This window comes from Pipistrellus hanaki (assembly GCF_964339955.1).
Source record: "Pipistrellus hanaki genome assembly, chromosome: 5".
NCBI classification, from domain to species: domain Eukaryota; kingdom Metazoa; phylum Chordata; class Mammalia; order Chiroptera; family Vespertilionidae; genus Pipistrellus; species Pipistrellus hanaki.
This window is the reverse complement of record NC_140507.1, coordinates 20334788-20362454: the sequence shown is the minus strand read 5'-3', so window position 1 is coordinate 20362454 and position 27667 is coordinate 20334788. Positions and strand designations below refer to the sequence as shown.

The 27667-nt window shown below is 41.8% G+C and overlaps 1 protein-coding gene across 3 annotated transcripts in view; it reads right to left on the bottom strand.

Moving 5' to 3' along the window:
* Positions 1–1849: 1849 nt before the first annotated feature.
* HTR4 (5-hydroxytryptamine receptor 4) overlaps positions 1850–27667 on the bottom strand; it is a 115177-nt gene continuing 89359 nt past the window's right edge. For 2 of the 3 annotated variants that reach the window (XM_084883242.1, XM_084883243.1), the window contains exons 6-8: positions 27018–27059; positions 23775–24343; positions 1850–2595 (exon numbers count right to left, since the gene is read on the bottom strand). In XM_084883242.1, coding sequence (XP_084739368.1) covers positions 2505–2595; positions 23775–24343; positions 27018–27059 — 702 coding nt within the window. In that variant the 3' untranslated portion in view covers positions 1850–2504. The remainder of the gene's footprint in view (positions 2596–23774; positions 24344–27017; positions 27060–27667) is intronic. The other variant, XM_084883244.1, reaches the window with a different exon arrangement.

Genomic DNA, 27667 nt, shown 5'->3' with positions numbered 1-27667 from the left:
ATACGTATAGGGTTTGTGATGTATAAACCTGCAACGTTGCATGGGTTGCAAAACCTGGAGTAACCAAACGAGGAAGGGTGGATTTGGAAGAATGGACCCCCTAAAGGTGCTCCCTTGAGCATTGTTTTTCAATACAGAGGGCTCATTCTCTAAATCGGTTCACCTCTTGTGAAGAAATTCTGAGTCTTGGGGAGCTCAGTGACATCCAAAGTAATAATCAACATACAGACTGGCATTTTATGATTCACAGAATGTTTTCACCAACATTGTTTATCACAACAACTTTGTGATGTAGGCAGAAGAGAGTCTCTCCGAGTCCAGAGAGGTCCAGCTCTTAGTTCAGTGTCACGCAGGAAGTCAGCCACTGTCTCATGTGTGAGTGCTCTGGGTCACGCAGGAAGTCAGCCACTGCCTCATGTGCATGTGCTCCCATGTGCGTGGGCAGCGTGGCGGCATCAGAGCAGACAGCAGAAGTCTGATGGGCAGGTTCTCGACCTGGGACTCAGAACCTTACTGTTCCCTTCTTTGTGTTAGAAAAGGATCATCCTCGAAATGGTCCTGAGTCCCAATCTAGTAAAGGCAGATGACAGTGACTTGAAAAAGCAAAGCAGCCAGTCAGGGTGCAAGGTACAACATAAACTTTCTTCACGTGTGATGAGACTAGATTCCCAATTGAATCTGCTCCATGGACCAGCGAGAGGCCCAGCCTCCCACAGAGCATCTCAGCATGATTCAGTATTTTTCAGCAACACTCCGGAGTTCCAAAGGACACTTCTCTTGAGAGGTTTTCCCCTTCCCTCAGGCGTGACTTTCCCCCAGGAAAATGAAGTCTTCACAGGACAGATTTCTTTCTTTTCTTGTTTTGCATGTGGATGGTTTGGGGGCAATTTCCTCTTCCTCATTTCAAAGTCTTTCCTTTCTGGTTCAATTCCAAGACTAAAGTGAAAAATCAACAGGAATGGTAACTGACTCTTCTTAAGCAGCGGGAACAAAGTGAGTGTGACAAAGTCCTGAGAGACTATCATATCACAGCCAAGAACAGGGCATGATGGCGTTTACTTCTTTGTGACATTCACTCCGGGGCAGTTCATTCCATGGACGGCTTGGGATGAGAGACAGTCAGGTGACTCTGAAGGGCAAAGCTGCAAGGTCAAGGGGCTAGAAGACCCAAAGCTAGCTCCCTTTGAAACAGACAAAAGGCAGGCCAGCCATGGCTTTTCGAGGTAGCAGATGACTATAGCTGCATCCTGTTGTCCTAGAAACGGACAGGAATCTTAGAGATCCTCTAGTCCAAGCTTCAAATGACAGACGTAGAAAGTGATGGAAGGGTTGGATCAAGATCTCACAGCCTATTAGGAGCAGAGCCTCGGCTGGAATCCGGGTCCTCAGACTTCAAGTCAAGCACTGTTTTTGCACCCCTGGCATTGCTTGGTCCTGCCTCCTCCACGGGGGACAGCAGATTGTGACAGGTCTCAGCAGTATGAGCTCCCAACAGTCTCTCCTTTGAAAGAAACACGGCCAGAATCCAGGGTTACAAATTTGTATCCTGGGCCTCACCACAAGCTCACAGGAAAGATTCCAAAGTCTTTTCATAAACACTATGATGTCGCGGGCCCTGCCCAAGGACCCCTAGGACAAGACGCTGCTCTAGTTGTAGAGCAAGGCAGGTATCTCGAAGCAGAAGGGTCTGAGGCCAGGGATCTGGGGCAAGCTGTCTGTCTTCGGCTTCCCTCCAAGGTTGCTGCGGAGACTGTTTTCCTCGGGTCAATCTTTGCCCCAGTTTCTTCCACGGGAAATAAATGGAGCGTGTCCTGGAGAGGACTGACACAGGACACAGGGAAGAGCAGATGAAGTCTGTGACTGACATGGGGCCTGGCCGGGAGGACACACTGGGACCTGGAGCCCAGGAGGGAAGTGTAGTAGTGGCTGGCACAGAACAGGATGAGATGAGACAGTGAATAGTTTGAACAAGTGAGCATTGTGTGCTTTTGAACACGAACGACTCTGACCAACAGGCATGGGGTGGGCAAGAGGGGAGGGAGGGAGTGAAGGGGAGTGACACATTGGTCTGTGAGCAGGCACAGAGCCAAGAAGGCATATTTAGCGACCCTACGGCTGAGATAGGACACAGTGAGTGACCGTGTTTGGAACATGAGTGGGACCGACCAGGCACAGTAAAGGGACAGACTGGCGACAAAAGACACTATGCAGCAAGGGCAGGACGCCAGGAAGGAATACTGGGAAATGAAAATCCTTTCACAGGGGCATCTCTGGAAGAGGACCCCCAGTGAACAGGGGGGCCATCCTCTCCTCTGACCCCCTCAAACGCTGCCTGCTGGAATCCCGGAGAAAAAGCCCAGTGGGCCTGGGTGCCTGCCCCCGACGGACAGACAGATGGAATGCTTGGATGAGGAGGATGCCAGGCGCAGTCACGCACAAGCAGCAGCTTAAGACCTGGCCCTCGCTCGGAGGGGTGGCTGTCTTCTGAGTCACTGGCCCAGGGACTAAGTGTCACTGGACTGAGCAGCCATCAAAGGAGAAGTTGCTGGGGGGTGGCAATGACTCTCCCATTGGACACCACCTTCCACCGCATCCCTGGAGAGGGGAGAAGACCACAGAACCTCGGAGTTGGAACGGACGTCACAGAGGACTTCGGGAAGGAGCCCCCCCAGTGCAGGAAAGCCCCCGCACCATGCAGACTCATGGTTGGTCAGCCTAAGGAGGAATCCCCAGCAACTGGCCAGGACACATTATTTTTGAGCACCTTTAGTGAAAGAGCCTGCTGGTGTTATTAGCCCAAATTTGTCTTCCTAGTGGAACTACGATGCCCTTCAGGCCCACTTAAAATTCTCTCCTCTACTAATTATATCCTCCAAGTTTTCTCTCTCCAGGCTACACATTTCTCTAATGGTTCATAGTATATTTTGGCTGCCAGAACAGTCCCGAAAATGAACACTGTCCTCTGAACACAACCCGAATTTTATGAAACAAGGTGCCAGGAAAAAGCAAAGATCAGCACAGTGAGCCTGATACACCAGGCACTTAAGGTCATCGGTTTAGTTCACTTCCATGACAGTGACCGGCACTAAGTTCATCTCTGACTATGGCAATATACTGGGCTTACATGGACTTCGTGGCCCACGTGCATGTTTTTGATACAAACAGTTGTCCATTCCTATGGTTCTTTATTACACGTTGATGCAGTTTGTATTGTTTGGTTGAGCCACAATATAGGACATGACATGTGTCTCCGGTAAATGTCATTTTATCGATCTGGTATCATTTTAGCTGATTGAGATCATTCCAAATCACAACAATTTCAACATTCAAGATGCGATTATTTAGCATCAACTCAAACTAGACTTTGAGGGTTTAACAAGCACATAGGGAGGTCAGATAATATATTGCTGCCTAGATCTTTCAGTTTAGTGTCATCTGCCTTTTAGGTCAAGATAAAACAACTATTGATCAGGACAGGATGAACACAGAGAGTTCACTAGGACAGGCTGAGACTGGGCCCACCCATGCAAGACTTTGTCCAGTGCCTTGCTGAAACATCTCTAATGCCAAGCAGTAAGTAAACATGTCCTAATGGATAATGAAATTAGTTGGCATGATTTATTTTAATGAAATAACACTGACTCTTGCTCACAAATGGTTTGTGTTATAATTGTTCTAGAATTTTGGCAAGGTCTACTTCAAGCTATGATCCCATAGTTTCCTGAGTCTAGCTTTTGGTATGCCTTTAATAACTTGGTCAATATTTACTGGTCTCCAGGCTGGCCTCATTTCCCTAGTCCTCAACAGAGCACCAGCCAGAGGTCTGATCCACCAGTTCCTTTAATCCCCTGAGATATAATACTCTTGGCTCAGAGACAGTTAAATGTTTTCCACCAATCCTGGACAGCAACTTTCTCCCCATAATGTTCTCTCGTGTCCAGTTAGAAGACTATTCTTATTGTAGCAGAATATGTAAGATTTCTTCCATAAATAATGAGATCCAACTATTTCTGGGTTGGCAACTTGCTCTGAACATAGCTTTTGATTCATCCTTGGTTACACACTTTCTCTTCCAGATTTTCTATGTGCTATTCTCAAGTATACATTCACTAGATATTCAAAATGCGACCTCATGTCTTTACATAACCCCCTACACACACACACACACACACACACACACACGCACACATTTTATCTGTCTCATTGAAAATATCCATTAAAAGGAAAACAAAGGATGAACAGAAAGTAAGCAAGGGAGGAAGGGTTTCTATTTCTCATTGGCCCAAAATACTTAATTATTATCATCATTATCAACAATAAAACCCCCTCCTATTAGTGCGGTATCTCTGTGTTAGGCATTAATTCATGCATTTTATGCCTCTTTAACAGATAAAGAAACTGAGTTTCAGAGTTTAAATAATTTTCCCAATTTTACTCAATTAAAAAATGGCAGGATCAGACTTTATATTTAGGTCATTTTTAAAAAATATATATTTTATTGATTTTTTTACAGAGAGGAAGGGAGAGAGATAGAGAGCTAGAAACATGGATGAGACAGAAACACCGACCAGCTGCCTCTTGCACACCCCCTACCAGGGATGTGCCCGCAACCAACGTACATGCCCCTGACCGGAATGGAACCTGGGACCTTTCAGTCTGCAGACCGACGCTCTACCACTGAGCCAAACCAGTTTCAGCTAGGTCATTTTTTTAATACCCAAGTTGGTGATTTAATTGTCGTGATATATTGTCACTGGTCACCTTGAGAATTACCTCTGCCAAGTCCCAGGCTCAGGTCCTGCTGTCTCTAACATCTTCTTGTCCTATTATGATGAATTTTAGGGTAAAAGAAACATGTAAAGGGCACATATCTTATTTATTCCATCTCTGGAGAGCCTACAGTGTGACATGCCCCCCTTTCACTGAAACACAGTGTGACTGAGACGTTGACATAGCGCCCTCCTACTAACACCCCTGCCCACTAATGCAAGAACTTTGCCAAGTGGCATGTTTCCTGTGATGCAGAACTGGGGAGGCTAGGCAAACAGAAACTCAACCCTGCAGAGGCAGAAGGAATTGAGGGAGGACAGATTTAGAGGGAAAAACCTAGGCTAATAAACATAGCAAAGACAGGAAGTAAGCATGGAGGACAAGGCAGGAAGAGCCACAGACTTGGGTGTGTGGCTCCAGAGCTATAGGAAGGTTCTTTGAAAAGTGTTTTTAAAAGGTTATATTAGCTGTCTCATATCGTCTTGGCAGAGATTCAAATAAAGGCAGACACAGACAATAGTATGGTAATTACCAGAGGAAAGGCTTGGGGGCAAGTAGAAGAGGGTAAGGGGTGGGGAGTAAATGGTGAAGGAAGAAGACTTGACTTTGGGCAGTGAACATACACTACAATAATACAGATGATGTATTAGAGAATTATACACCTAAAATCTATATAATTTTATTAACCAAGGTCACCTTAGTAAGTTATGTATTTTTTAAAAAGTTTATACATGATAAATAAGAAAAATAAATATAACAAAGGCTTTAAAATAGCTACAAAAAATAAAAAACTGATATTACTGTGGACTTGCTCATGGGTGCCTGGTGTCACTTCTTTTTATTCAGGATACATCAATTTAGCCTTTGTCAAAGAGAGGAGTGAGTCATGGAGAAAGAAGGACAATGGCCCAGCCTCAAACCCATGGAGAACTCACAACCAACTCCCTCTGGACAGGGCAAATGGGGACTTAAGAATAATAACACTGTAATCTTGTGTCCTGGTCATCCTGTGTCATTCTCAACTTACACTAATGTATCGATGTAATTGTTAACACAACAGTTTAATGTCATCTGCATTCAAGTTACAAAATTATGGCCCCATAATATGCTGCACTCTAAGAGACCAACTTCCAATACAACAGATCACGCTCAGTGCATGTGACATCAAATGAACCCCTTTCCCTTTCAACTGCAAGGTCACCCTACTGACTCAGCCAAGGAAGCTGCTGAGAGCAGCAATGTGAGCAGTCAACGGGAGACCGGAACCTAATGCCTTGTTAGCCTCCCGCCATGGGTGACTCTGATGACTTAGTCCCTTCCCTGTGCCTCCCTTGCTCATTTTTTTAAATGAGGAGGAGGATTACCTATAAGATCCTTTGCAGCTCTGACATTCTGATTGTGTGAGCAGCAGAGATGGTGGGTGACAGAAACAAACCTTCTGATTGGGCACCAGCTGTGTGTGGGACTGCTCTCCAAAGCTGCGGGTAATTGCTTCAAATTTGGCTTTTAATATTCTATTGTTAGGATCTGATACTTTGTATTCTGTGTTGGAGGGAAGAAGTTTCACTGGAGACACAAGGGGGTATAATTTTTGGATTTGTATTAAAGGATACGAAAGGCCTCCATTTCTGAATCTGTGAAATCACACTGCAAAGCTGTTAAGTGTATCTGGGTAGGAGAGGATAGGGGCTGAGATGCCACCACTTAACATGCAGCGAGATCACAACTGTCTCTCCTCAAACATATGGTTGTTCAGAAACATTGGCAGAGTCGCTCAAAATCCCTGATGCAAAACATCATTAAACACTTCTAAGAATATATCCTAAGAAGCCTGAAACACAATCAGGAAGAATATATGCACCCCTATATTCATAGCGGCATTATTTATAATAGTCAAGATCTGTGCACACCCCAAGTGCCCATCAATAGATGAGTAGATAAAACACCTGTGGTACATTTACATGATGGAATACTATGCAGCTATATAAAAGAAGGATCTCTTAACTTTTGAGACAGCATGGAGGGACCTGGGTAGTATTTTGCTAAGTGAAATAGGCCAGTCATAAAAGGGTATCACATGATCTCACTTATATGTGCAATCTAAGTAACAAAATAAACTGATAAACAAAATAGACATTGATGCATACAACATACTGACATGTTTCAGAGGGAGGGGGGACAGGAAGTGTTTAAATAAAGAAGTTATATGCATATATGTATAACCCATGGACACAGACAACAGTGTGGTGAAGGCCTAAGGAGGGGGCAGGAGTGAAGTGGAGGAGGTAAAGGGGAGGAAATGGGACATCTGTAATACTTTCAATGATGAAGATAATTTTAAAAACATCATTAAAAAGAACCTCCAATATTTTAACAGAAGTGTTTTTAAGTCCAGTACTTGTTTACATAGTTTTGTAAAAATCCTCTACAATGTAAAAAGTATTTGTATATCTTTTCCCATATTTAATCTTCAACACAAATCTGCAAGGGAAGGAGGGTACAGAGTATTTTAATTTAGAAGAGGAAGTAGGTCAATGTATGTGGCCTGGATTGTTTGATAGGAAGTGGTGGGTCCATTGCTATAAATCAGGCATTCTGCCTCCTGAACCTGAAATTCTGTCCATTAGGAAATCATTTGGGGGGGTAGGAAGAGTTTTGTGATGAAGTTTAATAGTTAATGAAATCAACTTATCATTACTTGTGTCCCAGGAAAAGGAGGAGGAGAAAAAGTTGGAGAGAAAGAATCACCAGCTAAGTCATCTTTCACAAAGTGGTCCAGAGACTATGTGTATGAGAATTAGCTTGGGTACCTATAACAAATACAGATTCATTGGATCCACACCAGACTTCTGACAGCAGGGTGAGAGGACAGAGGTAAAGTGGCAAGAGCAGAAATTTGCATGTTAAAAAGGTGTCTTTGTTGATTCTTGTGAACGTAGGAGGATGATATTCCATGAACAGGTGGACATCCATTTGTTCTACTCATTCCTGAGGCAGAACTTAGACCCAGAGACTTAGGTGGCAGCAAAGAGGAAGGCAGGAGAGTGGGAAAGGCCAGAGGCATTTAAATGCACCCAAACAGATTAGCAAAGTGGACAAGGGGATGTTTATTGGTTTTCATGACATTGACGATGAAGAAATGAGAAAAAACTTGGTGATGATCATAAATATGAGAAGGCGAAAAAATGTAAAGAGATGCACCAGCAATATATTCTTAGATGTTCTTTATTGATAAAAAATTAGAATGTTTGGGTGTAATGACCTGATGAAAAATTGCCTGTAAACAGTGAGTGCACACTCTATGTTATCAGTAAGTTACATTACTCAAAAGCAATGTCTTAGGTCAACTGCTTTATTTGTCTTTGGATTCACTATCAACCAAAATAGACTGCTGACTCTGGGAGACTCTTTCCCAAACATGGGATGTGTTCTACAGGTGATATGCCAACCATTGGGAACAACATTAAATAATTTGAATCTCAGTATGGAATTCAATATGTCTTTTACTCTTTCTAGTTATTTTATTATTTCTTAATCTCTTTGGATTCTTTTTAAAAATTTATTCTCACAGTTGACATACAACAGTATATCAGTTTCAGCTATAAAATATAGAGATTAAACATTTATAGACCTTATCAAGGTGATCTTTCTGCTAACTTTAGAGAAAGACTCAGTTTGGCCACTCTCTGGCTTTCACAAGCCACTCAGACCCAACAAATGGAGAGCAGGCCTCAGGCTCAGGGCCTTTCACAGGCAAATAGGACAAAGGTAAAGTTTAATAATAATTTATGCAAATATTAACTTTGTTTCATTGCATTTATTTTTAATTATCTTCTTTATGTGGTTTTGCACTTAAGATCATGCTACAGAGCTTCCTTTACAAATATATTTTAGAGTAAAAGTGTGTTTAAAGACAAACAGTAAATCAGTAATAGCATGGGTAGAAAGCAGATATGGTAAAAACTCGCGAAGGCAGCAGGTGAGTGACAACAGTCCATATCAGATAATAAGAAAACTGGATTGCAGAGCGCACAATGTCTTGGCAAGGACATAAACCAATGCCTCCCCTGGGTGGAAGCTCTAGGATCTCAGGCCACAGCTCTTTCTGCTATTTTGTGCTACTTGAAGAAAGGACCATACATAGCTGAATCTTTACAGCTTGGAATTCCTAACCGTGTGGCCTCGGGACAAAATGTATTCCCAGGGCTCTTTAATTCCATTATGAGCCTCAGCTATGTCCATCTTTCAACAAGCCGAAGTGCAAGATCAAATCAGTGGGCATGGCTTATTCTATCAATAATCCCAATGTATCTGCTTCCCTCCTGCTCCACAAGACAAACCAATCTCCTTGAGATTTTTTTTTTTTTTTTTTGCCATTGCCTACCACAGTTTTTAAATGACCAGAGACTGGAACATGGAGATTTAGGGAGATCTGGCTGTTTGCCTGCTTTTCCTGCTAAACTAATTCTATATGATAGAACCTAAAAACATCTAGGAGAAAATGCCTTTACAGAATGGACCTGTAATGAAAACAGCCAACATTTATTGAGTTTTTACCATGTGCCAATAACTGCTACATAAGCAAATCATGGCCTATTTCACAGAATTTTCACAATAATCCTACCCCATATGCTCTAGTTGAGTAGAATGAGGCTTAGTAACTTGCCATGTCCAACATCTACGGAGAGGTTGAGCTACAACCTAGACCAGGCCATCCGATTCAAAGTCTCACTGCACCAGATTCATGAAGTGAGCACCATCACCTAACAGGTAACCTGGACTCTTAGCCTTGGCAGGTTGAAGAAATTCTGCTCTTGAGAAGCTGCCTAGAGAAGTGAAGGGTGTGTCAGGTGCATAACAGTCCTTAAGATCCCACAGAATGAGCTGAGCTTCCAGGAGAAGGAGAAGCAGGGGGAGAGAGAGCCCAGAGGAGGAAGTCATTGCTGTTACTCAAGATTGAGGGGCAGAAGCAGAAAAATTTAGAAGGCTGTATTGAAACCACTCCTCAAGGAATGAGTAGGCTCCTGCCAGGCAGGAAAGCCAGGAAGAACTTTTGAAGCAGTAGAAATAATAATCCTGAGGCAGGAGAATCCACTCCTTATTTGAGGAAAACAGGTCAGTCTTGCATGGGTATTACATAGGGAGTTAGGTTGGGGAGAGTTGAAGAAAATGAGCTGGGAAATCAGATTGGGTTTAGCAAGAGGAGCCTGTATGCCCTTCACTATCTGCCCATTGCAAGTCGCTCTATGTTGCTCAAGAGTAGCATAGAGCGACTCAATCCAGCCAGCATTTACATATATATATGGTAGCTGCTTATGTTTCTTTTATCCTTTTAGACTTTTACTTCCTTTGAATTTAGAATCCTACATGCCCAAATGGCTTTTTCATCCTCCTGAATGAGGCATGTGAAATAGCTTCTCTCTCCATAGTTATACCATAGTTAGTACACACAGTCCCAAAGAGCATCAGAAGTAGAAAATAATTATAATTTGCAACACTGTCAAGGGAAAGTCACTTTAAAACCACCAAATACATGAACAGTCTTGAGTACCATAAGAGCCCAGTCTTCTGGAAGAAGAATGTAGAAGTTGTCCAGAATGGCCTGATTATGTGTGTGTGGTGTGTGGGTGATGGGGGTTGGGGGAAGGAATGGAATCCAAAAGCAGGCTTTGAACCATCAAAAAAAGTGAGATGGTAAAATCTCTACTAAATACTCTTTAATGGCAGGAATCATGCTTCTCTAGAGCCCTGCTGAATCCCTGCTGCCTAGAACAGAAAATGGACCATACCCAGCATGTAATAAAAAGGTAATAGATGAATAAATAAGATTTAGGGTTAGAAATTCTGAGACTTGGATTCTGATCCTTACCAACAAGATTGAATTCTTTTGGGTTCAATATTCTTGTCTGTTTAATGGTCTATTTGGGTTATTCTTAACAAGACTTTAACAACTTCATGGGAAAGCTACACAAAACAGTGGCAGGATGGGGTCAGTGGTCATGGTTTTATGACCCCCCCCCCCATCTGTTTTGATCAAAGCAGTTGTAGTTTTATTGATCACAGGTCCAAGGAAGAGTTTAATGGAATAAAAGATTTGCACCAGAAAAATACTGTTTAAAAACCACTGGACTGCTAGAAGTCTGTTGTCGTCTTCAGCTATAAAATGCTAAACTTTGATGATGCTAATCTATAGGGAAGTAAAATCTGACCAACCTTTACAACAGCTATGGCTGTTCAAACAATGGAATGCCTTGCTTTGGATAATAATGATGAGCTACTCCTCACTGGGAAGAGGGACAGCCAGCTCTCTCCCAGGTAAGTGGTAGAAGAGGTAACTGCACTGGTTGGGATAGTTGAGCAGAACATGCTTGAAGTCCTTCCTGTGCCTGAGAAGCAAAGGTTTTGTATTCTTTTAAGAGTTTTCAGATAACTAGCAAGGGGCATAGTTTCCTAGTCAACAGCAAAGTTTTGGAACTCCGATGAACATGCATTCGAATCTTGGCCTTACCATTCACTAACTACAGGACACTTCCCAAGTTACCTGATCTCTCTGAGTCTCATTTTCCTCATTAGTAAAATGAGAATAATAACACCTGCTCAATAATATGACACATGTAATGCTCTTAGATCATTGCCTGGTATATGAGCCAGTGCTTAGTAAATTGCAGGTTCTAAGATGATGAAGATAAAGATAGTGATGACTAGACCAGAAAATCTAAAACCAAATAATTCCTAATTATTTTACTTGACAATCATATATATATATACATATATGTGTATACATATGTATGAATATGTATGGACATTCGTAAATACATATGTATGGACATTCGTAAATACATATGTATGTATTCACACACACATACTCCTTTCCCCAAAGTCAGAAACTTAAAGCAGGCAATGCTAATTCACAGAGGAAAAAACTGTATTATACCAGCCAGCAAAGGAAGTAAAAATCTAAAAAGTATAAAAGAAACATAAGCAGGCACCATATATATTTGTTAGGCTTATAAAAATATAGATTCACCCATTCCTTAGAGAATAAAAGGCTCTCTAAGAACAATTCTAAGTGTGAAATATTTCTAAGAATATTGTTAAAAATAACCTGCAATAGGCATGGAAATGCGAAAAGACAGTCCCAGAATCTTTTTGTGGAAAGTATGTTCTTAGCTCTTTGGCTGTGTAGAGCCCCCTCCGTTGGTTTGTTTATATAACCAGAAGCCACTCACTGGACTTCCTCACACAGGGTGGATGCTGGCTCCCAGCACTGCTAGTAGGACAGCAGCTACTGCTAGTAGGACAGCAACTGGAACATCCTGCACTGCTCCTTCTCCACAATTCCTCTATCCTTGTAGTTAACATACTTTTCCTTCCCCTCTGAACTCACTGCTCAGGAACTAACCTGTCTCTTATCAGGAGGATGTAAGTTATGGCAATTTGATGCCAAATCATTTCCCTTCAGACCCTGTGCTGACAATGAACCAGTGTTCCAGAAGCAGGAGCCTGTCCTACTAGCCTGAGTTCCTGACATTCTGCCCAAAAGATGATGGAGAGGATAAGGAGAACACAGTGTATCAGTAACTTTGCGTTCCAGGCTCTGTATGTGTAGTATCTCACACGACCCTCACAAATCTCAGGAGGCTAGAACCACTTCCACTTCCATTTGGCTCGGGGAAGAAACTGAGGCAGTGAGAGGTCAAGAAACTTTCCTGGGACCACACAGCTTTGAAGTGGCAGGACCAGAAGTCAAACTTAAGTCCAGTAAACACCAAGCCCTGTGCTTTTAGTTACCAGTCCCCTGGTTCCTCCTAAGCTGGTATCCTGCCTTGCTGTTTTCAGAGCCTGAAGTCCTGGCCCTAACTCTGTCTGTGAAAAAGGAAGAACATGAAAACCAGATTGAGGGCATGTCTCTTTAATACCAGCCTAGGGTTCCTTCACCCTACAAATCTGTAAGCAGTAATTCCATTCATAGGAAGCCCTCAACCAACAGAAACATATCCTGATGGGTGGCTGTGACAATATTTTCCTCCAATGGAATCTCAGGCATCAAGTCAGCTGAGTAGCATGGAGCACCTATAGAGCCCAGGATGTAGTTCTGCCTTAGATTTGTCTACATTCCTCACCAGCCAGATTGCCAGAGCAGGAAAGAATGGCCCTTGACATTGACCGTATGGCCCCTGACACGCCTGTTCCCACTGTAATCTTTCCAGGTCTCTGGCTGCCGTTAGGCAGGCTGACGTGGGTGTTACTCCCTTGTGTTGCACTGCATTGTGGGAGACTTGAGCAGTTCTGTGACACACTATCACAATGGAAGGGTTGGAACATCTTGAGCCCTTCCTCAGAGACGCTAATGATCCATGTTTGCAATGCCTGATGGTCATCTACCCTTCTAAGCGCACGGTGGTCATCTGCCTCTTTCCTCTTCCTGTATCAGGAATTCCCTAGTAAGGCAGCTGTGCACTGAAATTCCCACTCAATTAAAATACGTATTCTTAAACCTTCTATCCTTTGATCCTACCTCTCTCCCTTGGCCCCATGCTGAACAAGCTGGATCCCTTTTTCCCGTAACAGCCCTCAGATACAGAAAAACAGAGCTTATTACGTTGTTCTTCGTCTGTCATGAATCCCACAGAGAGATCATGGTGTTTGCCCTCTTCTGAACACACTCCAGTGTGTCGACACCTGCTGCGGGCCAGGTGTCACACCTGCATCATTCCACTGCAGACCACCCCCTCGTTTACACGGAGCGTGGCTTTCTGGGGGCTCTCTTGGTGTGCTTTGGAGGCGATTCCTTCCTGAACAGCTGCTCTGACTAAATTGGGAGGACTGTGTCCCTGCCAAGTACACGCTGTAAGGGAACAGGCTCATAGAGCCTGCCTGTGGGAAGGGCTTCTCTGCAAGGTTACTGCCTGCACTCTAACCACACAGATTCAGGGCCCTTCCCCCCAAGAAACACCATTGGCTTTCATCAGGGTCGTTTCCCCTGATCTTGTCCCGGGAATGGATAGAGATGAGGAGGGCCCTCAGGGTGCTGGGCTGCACGGCAATGGGCCGGTGAGAGCATCTGCTCCTCCCGGTGTTGCCAGAAGACCCCTCCTGCTGTGCCCTGGCAGAGGGGAGGAGGTTTTTTGTTGCGAAGCCCAGAGGAGTAGTTTAAAGCAGGGTTCTTCAGCCTCAGCAGTATTTTGTTGGAAGGAGGGGCGCTGTACTGTGCATTGTCAGATTTCAGCAGCATCTTTGACCTCTATCGCCCATGCTGGTAGCATCCACTGATTGTGACAACCAACAATCCCTGCAGATATTGCAAAATGTGCCCTGGTAAACAGAACAGTCCCCCATTGATAACACAGGGAATACCGTCATTCGTCTATATATATAAAACCTAAGCAACTGCTACGACGAAACAACCGGAACGACTGGTCAACCAGTCACTATGATGCACACTGACCCCTGGTGGTCACTGTGCTCCCACAGACAACCTCCTGAGGTCCCTCCTCCCAGGGCAGCCAGCCCCCCAACCCCCAGCCCCCCAATAGGCCTTGATCACTGGCCAGACTGAGGGACCCCACCATGCATGAATTCATGCACTGGGCCTCTAGTATTTTAATAACTACTGTGTTTCCCCGAAAATAAGACATCGTCTGAAAATAAGACCTAGCACATGGAAAGATAAGACATCCCCTGAAAATAAGACCTAGTGCAACTTTGGGAGAAAAAATTAATATAAGACACTGTCTTATTTTTGGGGAAACAGGGTATGTATGGTGTCAGATGGGTAATATATTTATCATTTCATAAGACATAAATGTCTAAGCACTATTTTGTACACCTGAAACCAATATGGTATTGTATGTCAACTGTTATTGAAAAACAAATCTTAAAAAATGCTTTTAAAATATTGAGCTATTTTGGAAATAAATCATTGAGAGAGAGAGAGAGAGAGAGAGAGAGAGAGAGAGAGAGAGAGAGAGAGAGACTGAATTACTGGTTTAAACCCACACTATCTCAGTAGTTTAACTCATGGAGCTAGGCCTAAACTTGAAGCATTTTCTACTTCAACTTCCACATTTTATTGGTGCAGAGAGATGATGATTATGAGGTGATTGAAAAGATGAGAGACAGGCTTCCTGCTGTTTCCATGGCACCAGTGGCTCTCAATCCTGCTGCCCATTAGCATTTCTAACACACTCGCATTTTTGGTCCCCACCCGGACCAGTTAAAATAGAATCTCTACAAGTAGAACCCAGGTTTAGGTGTTACTTAAGAGCTTCCAGGTGACGCTGGTGTGCAGCCAAGGTTGAGGGTCAGAGCACCATACCACACTGTCTCAATTCTGGACCTCAGATAAAGCACCTTGGGCATCTCTAAACTGAGTGTTGTTTGAGGACTTGCCCTACAGGGTGCCATGCACTGTCCCTCTGTACTGTGGGCACCAATCTCAGAGGGCTGCTACACAGAACCCTAACACCCTGACAACAGGTGCACTTGCGAAACCAAAGGAGGAAACTATGCACGCAGAATATACTCAACTTCTTGGACATGGTTAGCATGTCTTTATGTTGGATCCAAGAAATGCCTAATTTAAAAGCCATAAGACATATTCAAAATAATAGTCTCAATTGTTCAGCACAGGACATGACGTACCCAGGAAACAAGTCTTGCCTCATGTTACTTAAACAACTATTTATATAGTGTGATTAAGTTAATTTAATTCCTTTCTGGCTTTCCTTCTAGCAGAGGGAGCGCTGATTCCTTGTTTAAATAGCAATGAGCAGAACACAGAGATTTCCACTGACTCCTTTCTTAAGCAATGCTTATCAGGAAGCTGAGAAAATAACTAGATAAGGTTGTTTAATCAAGATAGGAGTGCTGCTATATATACAATTATAATAACAGCAATGGTAGCAGCTTCCACTCATTGAGTGCCTGCTGGGTAACAGGAGCTTGGCTCAGCTCTGCACATATGTTGTATCGTATTTAACGTTAACAAAAGCCCTACGCGATAGGTTCTGAAAGTATCCCCATTTTAGAGATGAGTAAAGAGAGACCCAACATTTATCAATAAGTGACAGATGTCAGGACAGTAACCCAGGCGTGCCAGACCTTAGCACCCACGACCATTAGGTTATACCTGGTGGGCTGTCCCTACAATAACATACCAAAGTTCACTCCCTCCAAGTCAGAGGCAGGACTTTTCTTGACACTCTGTCTCAGTGGAGGGGTAATGTTTAAGGCTCTGCAGTTTGGCCCAGAAGTGGGCATACAAGAAGGCAGCTTAAGCCACATGACCAGGACACTTCTGCAGGTACATTCTGCCCACAGCACTAACTTTTCCAATCCTATTTGGTGAGGCACATGGAGCTTTCCTGATGTTGTTTGTTATTCTCACTGTTGTCCTGGTGTGATCGCCACAGGAACCACCTTTTTCTGGGAGGTTGGAATTGGGGCAGGACAGGCGAGAGGATCAGCTCCAGGGCTGTGAGACTAGTGCAATCACACAGGAACCCAGAGCGTGGTTTAATGCTCTGCTTAAACCAGAAATTCAGCATTTATCTCATTGTATGGAGCCAAAGCAGACTTAATCTGAGTGAATCAATCCTGAAATTGATCCTGAAATTCTTCCTAACTCTCCCTATGCACTTGTGAAGGCTGAAGGGTCCAGGGAGAGTGCATGTGAGCAGAGGTGGCCCAGTACATGTGTGCACTGTATAGTTCCTTGCCACCCAATCATATTTGTGATGCCTCAGGAGCATAGAATTCTGGTAGATCCACTATGTACAAAGAGTTTAGCAAGACTCAAAAAAATTTAAAAAACAAAACAAACAAACAAAAAAAACCCCAGCAACCCCCCCCCACACACACACACAAACAAAATAAACACATTATAACTATGAAAAGTTTTCCTCTTTTCCATCACTCTCTGTTGCCATATATTCACATTGAGTCTTGCTGAATTCCAGGGGTCCACCAGAATTGTGTTCTCATATTTCATATCAACAGTTCTATGACTTAGTAACTAGGAATGCTGACAGCCCTGAGAGGCCACATCTTCCATTTGAACCAGAACTAGCCAAATGTAGAAAGAAAGCAACTATGTTCTAAGAAACAGGAACCACCAAGGAGCCTTATCAAGCCTTTTCTCACTCATGTTGCTTCCCTGTATTAGCAAAGCACATTCCTCTTGACAGAACTCCTATTCAGTGTTTTGTGTATAAAAAGGATTGCGCAGTTAATAAACTTGCTACAGTAGGTCAATGGCTACCTGTAGTCCTCCCGACCCCGCTTTCCTGTCTTTCTTTCTTTTTTCAATACCCACCTCCCTACCTCAGCCCGGTTCACCTGTCAGGCTGGCTCTGGCAGCAAAGCACTTCTGCTGAAAATAGGATATGAGGACAAACCATGGTTCCTTTTGCTTTAAGTCCTTCTACCATCTGTAGCTAAAGTTAGACAGTTGAATGTGTGTGTACCAAGAAGTGAAGTAAAAAACTGTGTTATTCTTTTTCACTGTTTGGTAAAAACAAAATACATAAGCATCTCTGCACTACAAAATACAATTTGGGGAATTTTAGTGATTTCACAAGTCTAATGCTTTTATTTGTGATGGCATTTAAAATTGCCATTGTACAATATAAAGATGAATGATACATTTTATGCTAAAAATTGGAAATTATATTTTACTTCTTTTACTAGAGAAAAGGTAAAATACACCATGAAGGTTGAGAGAAAGACTGCAGATGGAAGAAAAAGGTTTTTCATTTTAATACTTTAATGGCATTTCCCCCTGCCCTTTGGCCAATAAGGCCTCGCATTTTCATTTTACTCTGGGCCTGCAAATTATGTCGGCAGCCCCAAGGGAGGTTGGGAGAGACAGGGCAAGGTCATCCTCATCCATCTTTGATTCACTCAGATTAAGTCTGCTTTGGCTCAATACAATGAGGTAAATGCTGAATCCAATTGTAACCTCCAAAGTTCAAGGCAAAAGCCAAAAAAATGGCTTTTAAATGTCAAACAACTTTCCAACATTAGCAGAACCCTCTCAGGATCCAAAGTAAATCAAACCTAAATTATTTCCTCATCCATGGGTAACTTTCCAATCCACAGTGTGAAAACCTCGACTTAAAAAGGGCATTCTGATATGTTGAGATTAGAAGGTAGTAAGTGGTTTCACAGAGGGGGAAAAAAAAGACTCTACAGTTATGAAATTAATATATATTTTAAAAAGTGGTGAAAACTTATTTGAGTATACACCATCTAGATGAACAATAAGGTCTAGATGAACAATAAGGTCTAGTAAAATCAATTATTCATTCATTCAACAAATATATTCATTGAACACTGTATCACACCCTGGGGAAACTTTGGGGAATAAAATGAACATGTTACCAGCCCTCATTATGGACAGTCTGACTGGGGAGAAGGTTAATAAACAAGAAGACAAAAAATAAATACAACTATAAATTCTAATCATTGTTATTTATAAAGGAAATAACAGGAATGATAATGGGGAAGAATTCTTTTTCTTCTACTCTTTTATCCCCTGTGGGAATGTCATTCTCTTGGCCTCTTTCTCGCTTACAATTTTTCTCTGTCCTCATTTTCCTCCTCTACTGATTCCATATATAAGTCTGAATGTACTAATCTTGTGCATAGAAATGTCAAAGACTTACATAGTGTATCTGCTAGAATTGTTTCATTTATTATTGAGCTTGGGTTGATAAGAGTTACTAAGCCCAAGGAACAGCACAGATTGCCTTCTTCCAAAAGAAGGCTCAGCTAGATCTAGAGCTTTTGCCCAAGGAAAGTTTTTATGATGATGGAACTATTACACATCTGTGCTCTCTAGCCCAGTAGATGCTCAATGTGGCTCCTGGGCCATTGGAATGTAGTTAGTGGTTGGCCTATTGCACAGCATAGCTCTAGAGGTCTCCAAGTCAATGAAAAACATGTTTATCAGGTGGGTGATGAAGAATGGTAGCCAAGGCCCAAGTTTGACAGATGAGTTCTTTGGGAAGTGCTTGCCGAAGTTCTTAGCCTTCTTGGGAATTGGGTGAGTGTCCTAGGTCTGAGCAGGGTCATCTAAGCTTGGGGAACCAGGGAAGAGATATAAACCTGGCATGAGAGAAACCCCTCCTCCAAGCTAAACTCTGAATATAATCCTTGCTTGTGTTTCCTAACTTATAAATAGTCTGTTCTTGTAACATAATTATCTCTCCCACGAAGAGAGAACTTTGCAGTTAGCAAAGCAATTTCACATCCATTATCTGCTTTGACTTTCACAATGAGGTAGCGAGATAGGCAAGACAGGGGTTATTTACCCAAGAAGCCAAAACTGGAATCCTCAAGGGATTTCAGTAGAGAAAATCTCTAAGGTTACCATTAGCAACCTAGTCCATACTCTGCCTTGGATCATCTGGGCTAATCTTCACAGAGACGGTTAAACAGAAGGAATGCTAATTCTGGAGAGAAGGGATGGAATCATTCTTCCATCCCCCTGTCAATCCTCACAATATTCCTGGTACTTTACTAGGTTCTGAGGATACAACAGGGAGCAAGATGGCAAAATCCTATGGATTCTAACGGACAAATAACCCCAGAATGAAATCAATATAACTTTCTCCCATCACCATGGGAATGCCGTCCATGTGAATGTAGTTAGAGTCTATATGGGCACACTATGCCTCCCAAATGAGGAGACTTACTTGGCTTGAAGACCCGAAGAATGACTGAGCAAGGCAAGCTTCTAAAGAAAATTTTACTAGTTAATGTCAGATAAAAATCATTGCCCTTTAAGAGAGTCTAAAAGAATGTAAGAATTACAAATTGCTTAAGATTATTTGCTTCCTTGGCTGTGAGCTAATTGAGGCATCAACTCTCATTCTCACATTGGATGCTCAGTACATGGTTATTATGAATCTAAGCTCAGAACCTAATAAATCAAGTTCCAGTATCTGCAAACCTTGACTTCTGATGAGTTTCCTGTAACTTCGTAAGAAAATCTGGAATTTATAGCATTCTCCTCTGGGTTTAGAGTGAACTGTTAGCTAAACCCTTGCTCTCCTCCTTCAGGAAAGTTTTAAAGTTTCCTTCAATGAAGGTCTCACATCTTCCTTTTACATTTTAAAGTTCCTTGATTGTTTCCTAATTTCCATTTTAGTTGGTTACTTCTGGTATGCAGTCTATTATCTAACAATGTCTGAGCTTCCTTGTGAAATATCTCAGTTTCCACAGTTTACAGAGGATTTTCCTGGCAGATGACCACATATTTTTTTAAAGTGGTAAATTTACTCCTTTCCCCCAATTTTTATACCTCATTTTTCTTCTTTTCTGTCATTTGGATTTTGCACCTACAATGCTGAACAATAGTACAGGGGACAAGGCATCCTTGTCTTATTCCCGACTTGATTAGAAACACAACCAATGTTTCCTCCTTAGGTTATTACCTCCCTTCTCTGCATCATGCTTGATGTGCATTTCCTAGAGTGGGAAAAGTGACTTCTGTGTGACAAGAGAGAGATTGGTGGATGAGGAAAACAGCTGTAGGACCAAGTCAAGCATGTGACAAAATAGAGAGAACCTGGCTCCACATTCACTAAGGATGAGGACACACACAAGATGTACCTTTTAGAATTCATTGCCCAGATGCTGGCATTGTGCCTCCTTCTAATATATGTGTGCACACAAATTAACACTTCCCCAAGAAACATTTCCATAACAATAATTCATGTTTATAAATCTTTTAAAAGGCTACGTAACCTATATATTTAGACAAGCTAATCAGCCAACCAAATTGTATCTTCACCTCTACTTTTTTTAAAACATTTTTATTGATTTTTAGAGAAAGAGGAATGGAGAGGCAGAGAGAGAAATATCAATATAAGAATAAAACATCCATCAGCTGCCTCCTACATGCTCCCTACTGAGGATTGTGGCCCACAACCTGGGCATGTGCCCCACCCAGGAACCATACAGGCAACTTCCAGTGCACAGGATGACACCCACCCAACTGAGCCACACCTGATAGGGCTCTTCACTTCTATGATGATATGGGCTGGATAGCACAAAGACGACATATATCCAATAGAAAACAACCAAGCATAACTGCCTACTACTGTGTACTTTAGTACAATCTGAGTGATCAAAGTCCTCTAAGAATGTCTGGCAAAAGCGTATTTTAATTCCTTGGCTATGCATCTGCTTGTTTAATAGTAAAATGTTAATGTAAGTCCAAGGGCCACAGGATAGCACCAAGTATGGGAGACCTATCATTCTAAACCACTAAGGCCAGACTGGCCTGTTTTCAATTCAACCTAAAAAAGTCAAATCGCATTCTCTCCAAAAAAAAATAATGATCCCACAATGTCATGATCTGGCTCTCTCTCACCATTCTCAGGGTTTGGAAAGAAAGAGACATCAGGACTACTCACTGTGCACTCAACTCCAGGTTGTCATGACCCAGCTCTCCCCAATGTGATTCCTGGGTTGCAGACTAAATCCTCTATAATTTTTTAGAGTCTCAGAAAAAATAAAACAGTAACAACACCCACAGATAATCCTCAATTTTGAGTGTTTTAATCTTTCATTAGTCTGAAGACAGTCATGAAGATATTTCATCAGCAAAAATGTATCGATCATTTTGTCATCTACTGTTTCATAGTTATATGGCACATAAATAGAGCCATGGTTTCTACCCTTAGATACATTTGATGTTATAGATGTTAAATAAGGAATTCTATAGTCTAAAGCAGTACAAATGCTAAGAAAAATAAAGGCAAGGGAATAGAAAGGTAAAAGCTGATATACTTTTGAAAGTTATAGGTTTGATATTCCTTTAATTCATCTGAATTTGTTGATGTCCCCACTTGTGGGAATTTTTAAGAAAAAATGTAAAAATTTTTAAGAAAAAATGTAAAAAATGTAAATTTTTCTTAAGTTGGAGAATTACAATGCGCTGGAGAATTAATTGTATGAAGTGTTAATTTAATCAGCAAGAGTTCAAGTTCCTATATACATTGGGCAACAGATTGGTATGTAGCAGCGAATTAAACAGGCAGGAACTCCTATTTTTGCAAGGTTTACATTCTAGAAAATTCAGGTTTCAAATAGTCTTCTTCTCTTGGGATAGACTGCCCCCACTCTTACAAGATTCCCACCCCCACAGAAAAGTATCTTGGACCTACCTCCTGCACTCTTCATGACCATGAAGAAATGCAAGGACTAAGATGGGGATAGTGTGTCCATAAGCCACCTCTGAACTGCTGTCTCTGCTTTAGAGTCACATGGCAGATTTCCAGAGGCAGCAGTTTAGAGGTGGCTAAAAACCACCATATTAAAAACCTTTAAGTAGGGTTTCTTGGGCTGCCCTAGAAACCCCCGAACTCTTTCTATGACTGTTTCTATGGGAAAGGCCACCCAAGTTCTAAACAACTGGCTTAGTACACTCATTGCTGAAGCGTACTCTGTAAGCTGTCGACAGCCTGTGCTCAGCAACCAACTGCTAGCTCAAACAGCTAAAAATGAGCTGGCACCCACACTGGAGTTCCTGTACACACATTTTGCTTTATAGTTGGAGCCTTTCCATGACACTCGCTAAGGCATAACTATTATGAATGTCAGCCTCAAGGAGTAGCCTTGGAGGCCCTTCCACCAGCTGGAATCGCGACACCATAACTAGGCTTTAGCCACACATCTGCTCACGCTGGTGGCAGAAAACTGAATGCAGGTTTCTGAGCAGCCCCGGAGGCAAGGTGTTTATATTTCATCACAATCCCTGTTTGCACTTCATTTCTTCTACGTGCCAGAACAGCTGATTATCATCACCATCGGAAACAGTAAATGCTTCTCTCAAAGAAGGGACTGCTCTTTAGAAATTCCTGCACATCTCGGGGCACAGAAAGAAAATGTCCTTGACAGTTCATCGTAGCTACGGGATGAACACACCGACCACACACATGTCTTTTCATGGCTGAGAACAACTCCAGGCCAGGGTGCCCAGAAAATGCTCAGGGTTTGGAAAGAGGCATCAGGAAAAACCACAAAACATTCAACTCCAAAGTCCCTCTCACTGCCATCAACCAAGGTGATCTTTGGTAAGACACATCCATGTTCCAGTTCCTTCTTGGTCCTGTTCTCTCCCTGGGACGGCTTCCTTGGTCTCACTCCAAGTCTCAAGTTCTTATAAAATGCTGTTCTATGAAGCCTTAAGCCAAATTAGCTCCTTACTTAGTCACATCCCCACTCCAGCAGTCCATATCTGTTATAACATTTATCACATGGTATTATTGTTGCTTGTTTATTATTTATTTATATTAGTTTATCATGCTATTTTATGGTCCTCTCAGGGTATTAGGCAATATGTTATCACTTCTAATATTAATAATATCATTAGTAGTATTATGTGTGTTTACTATTTGTGAGACTATGTGAATACAATTTCCAATTGTTACAAGAGTCCTATGAGATGGACATTATCATTTTTCCCACATTTTTCTACACTTGAGGATAGTAAAACCAAGAGAGATTATATAAACGGTTAGTCATGCCACCGAGAGTAAAAATAAAGTCTATTTTTTCCTTAAAATGTATGCTTTTTACCACTACCCTAAAATACTACCTATCAATAATAGTAGATGGTATTTACTAAGTGCTTAGTAGACATCAGGCTCTGTATCAGGTGCTCTACACACATTAGCTAACATGATCCTCACAAAAACCCTGTAATGTAGATATCATAATTATAATCTCAACTTTACAAAAAAGAAATTAAGGTTCAGAATGGTTAAATGACTTGCCCAAGGTCACAGAACTATGAAGATTGGATCTGAATGGAGGTTAATCTCCTCTTACCCAACACTCTATTCCATGACCAGATGGTAGATTTTCTTTCGTCTTTGCAAACACTGCACAGATTTTCAAGCATAACCTGTCAGGAGACAGAAAACTGGACAGTGACCCAGTTTTCTGACTCACACAGATAAACCAAACCTACCAAGCCCCTAGGCACTCACCTTAGCACGTGTGTGGACCCATTAATGGTTGTGGTTGAGCAGGGGACAGTCTGGCCCAGAATGGAAGGTCTTCGATAGCGCTCATCATCACAGCAGAGGATGATGAGAAAGGCACGTCGAAAAGACTTATTCAAGAACGCGTAGAGAAAGGGGTTCAATCCAGAATTGATATAGCCGAGCCAGAGGAAAGCTGTCCACACCTGCCCGGGGACCGTGTAGTCTACAAACGGATCCACAATGTTGGTGACAAAGAACGGAGCCCAGCAGAGGCAGAAGCAGCCCATGATGATGCACAGGGTCTTGGCTGCTTTGGTCTCTGTCCGCATTCGATGAGTGCTATGCTGGTCTGTCGGCTGGGGCCTGCCCTCCGAGGGGGCTCCTGCCCGTTGTAACATCTGGATCTGCTGGGCGTGCTCCTTGGCCGTGACATAGATGCGGTAATAGGCCAGCACCATGAGGAGAAGCGGGATGTAGAAGGCTACCACGGAGCACGTGATGGCGTAGGGCTTGTTGACCATGAAGATACAGTACGTGGAGTTAGAGTTCTGAGGGAACTTCCTTTTTTCTATCTGAGAGGTGGAGCGAGAGAGGGAGAGAGAAGGGGAAGAAAAAAGTGAAGAGGAAAAAGTAGGAGGGGAATGAGAAAAATTGTAAGAAAAAGGAGGAAAAAGAACAGAAAAGGGGAAATTGAGGGGGAGGAAAACAGGGAAGGAAAAAGGGAAGAATAAACGAATTAAGAAAAAAGGAAAGAAAAGATTTATCAGCATAGCTTTCTTCTTTTTTAAAATAAACCTAATGCACCTAGAACCTTGATGGTGGAAATAGAATACGACCAGATCCCAGGGCTCAGAGGGCTTATCTATCCAACAGGGGCTGAAAGCCCAGTAAAGAATTGAAATAAAATAGGGACAAAATCACTCTTCATTCTATCTACCCAGACAATAGTGGGGCCCTGCCTGTCCTCCCGTCCAGTATGCTTTCACACAGTAGATTTATTAGTAAAAGTCTTCAAACTGTGACTCATTTTCTTCCAGACTGTGCTGGCTATTCTTATAATCTCAACATTTCCCATATAAAATTGATCATTAGCTTATCAATTTCTATAAAAATCTTTAAGGATTTCAATGGGAGTTAAAATAGAATGATTGAAGAAAACAGATGTCTCTACAATGTTAAGTCTTTCCATTCACAAGCATGATAATCGTTGCCATTTATGGAAATCTTTAAAATTTTATTTTAGTATTATTTAATATGTTTTGTATAAATGTCTTATGCATCTTTTGTTAGGTTTGTTCCTGAGTGTTTGACTTTTTATTTTAGTGCAAATGGTTCCATGTAAAAATTATAAAACCTAATTGTTTCTTGCCAGGAGGTAGAATTCAATGTTGTTGTTTTTTGTATAGTGGCTACTATGTATCCAACAACTTTGTTAAATTAATTACTAATACCTCATCTCTAGATTCTTTTGAATTTTCTCCATGCACACTCATGTGATCTGTAACTAATGATGGTTTCCTTTCTTTCTTCCTATTTTTAATAACATATTTTCTTGCATTATCGAACTTGACAAGTCCTCCAGTATAATTCTGAATAAAAGTGGTATGAGTGGACACCACTGTTACATTCCTAGTTTTAGGAAGGGAGCTTTCGATATTTTATTACTAAGTGTGATACCTGTAAGTTTTTTGTCAATACTTTTTATTTGAGAAAGTTGAATTTTATGAATTTGAACAAGTCATAAATGGATATTGAATTTTGTCAGTGCATTTTTTTGCAACAATGAGGGTTTTCCCTAATCCAGTGAATTACATTGATTGCATTGCATTCCTTACTTGCATTGGATGCTGTGGTACACTAGATCCCTTTTGAAGGATTGAAGGTCTTTTCTCCCAATTATGAATTTTGCATGCTGAGCTCTTAATTATCAGCCTTCTCTGGGAATAGCCCTTGGCTAAAAAGAGCTGTGTGACAAATTGCCACTTCTGTTCCTGAGGCCAGCCTGCATGCAGTGTGAATATTACACATAAATGAAGATGTGAATAAAAAATATATTCAACACACATATGTTATAACTTGTGTAATGAAGTACACAAGTAATTTAGTGTCTTGTCCTATACTCTATTATAGGGTTATAGTATATCTTTCTATTGAATTGACATTTTATCATTATGAAATTTCTCATTTTATCTCAAGTAATTTAAGTTTATTTTAAATTAAATTGCCTTAAATTTATTTTATCAGTGATAACAGTATAGATATACCAAATTTCTTTTGGTTAGTGTTTGTATATGACATTTTTCCATTATTTTATTTTCAATTTTTTTGTCATCTTATATTTCATGGGTCTCTCTTACACACAGCGTATATTATGTATTGATTGGTTGGTGAAAATATTGTGACCAGAAACTTTGAGAAAACCAATCCTGTATTTCTCCTAGGAGCAAAGATTTAGTATTTGCTAATTCAGTGTTTATAGCAACTAATTACTGCAAATAATGAGAATCAACTATATATGTATTGTGAACATGTGGGTTCTACTAGCTCCTCTCTGGGCAGATTCAATGTGCAAATGAGTGGAAAGTTATAAAATGCAGTCACAATAGCATGGCGCAAATACTAGGCATGTTGACACTAAGGAGATGCCACACCCTTCAGTTCCACAAAGTAAATAGGGCATGCTTCACTCATAAATGGGCAAAATCCGCTAGGTTATTTTCCTTAAAAGTCTATATATGAAGGTAAAAGTGCTGTGCCCTTGTTTAAATTTCTGATGCACAAAAGCTTATGCTTCCACAGGTTTTCTCCATTAAGGAGTAAGTTTAGTACAGACAGGAAGAGCACATACATCCCAGTAAGCTTGGGCTTAGATATAGTGTCTACCCCTTCTGACCAATGTAACTTTAGCTAATAACTTCACTCTCCCATCCTCATTTCCTGAGGATAATAATAGGATCTACATAGCCTTGTTGTGGGGCCTGAGTGAGGTTCCTAAGAAGAGTGATTCTATTAACACGGGGCTAGGTGCACAAGAAGTGTTCATTTGTTGGCCATTATTATATTGGCTTTTGGAAACTTGAGTTTCATTTCTCCCCAAGAATGATAAAACTGAAAGTTTGAAAGAACAGGGATAGAATTCAAGAAAATATCCATACAGTCTCCCTTGTATGGGTCCCCTTTTACTTCTCCACCCCTCTGTCCCCAGCATTGCTCTCAGAAGCCCTGGGAACTCTTGTTCTGACATACCACATGCAAATCCTCGCCCAGCCTTGGTTTGGGTATTCCTTCCTGGACAAAGAACAAGGCAAGATTAGGGGCTAGAAATGGGGTGAAGAGAAGAAGAGGCAGCTCCTACTCTAACTGATTCTGTTGGCCACAGCTTGCTCTCAATCTGTCCTCTCCCTTCCCCTTCCTACCATGAGATGGTCCTGGGATCAACTTTACAGTGACAACCTGACTCCTTCCTTAGGGAATGTATAGCCCTGGTAATGAATCCAGACCACAGCTTTTAGTCACAAATTTGGTATTGCAAAAATAGTATGTCAGAGCTGGACGACTCTTAAAAACCACCTATTCTGGGGATGGTAAATGCCTGACACAGTGCCATCATGTTATCCCTCTAAACCCTGGAAGACACTGTTTTCCACTGGGGACCAATGGATCACACAGCCTGGCAGGAAGTGGGTCAGTGAGAGCACTGGGCTTGGGGCTCAGTTCTCAACTCCTGTCCATGGCTCTCTTTGCTCTCCAAAAGCTTCCACTCACATGACACGTTTTCTGTGGATCACTGAAAGCCTCAAACACTGCTAATATAGGATGAAGACCTCTTAGGCACTGGAGTCAGAATGCTAACTTTCACACACCTGTTCTGCTATTTTAGTAGACATATTAGTGGG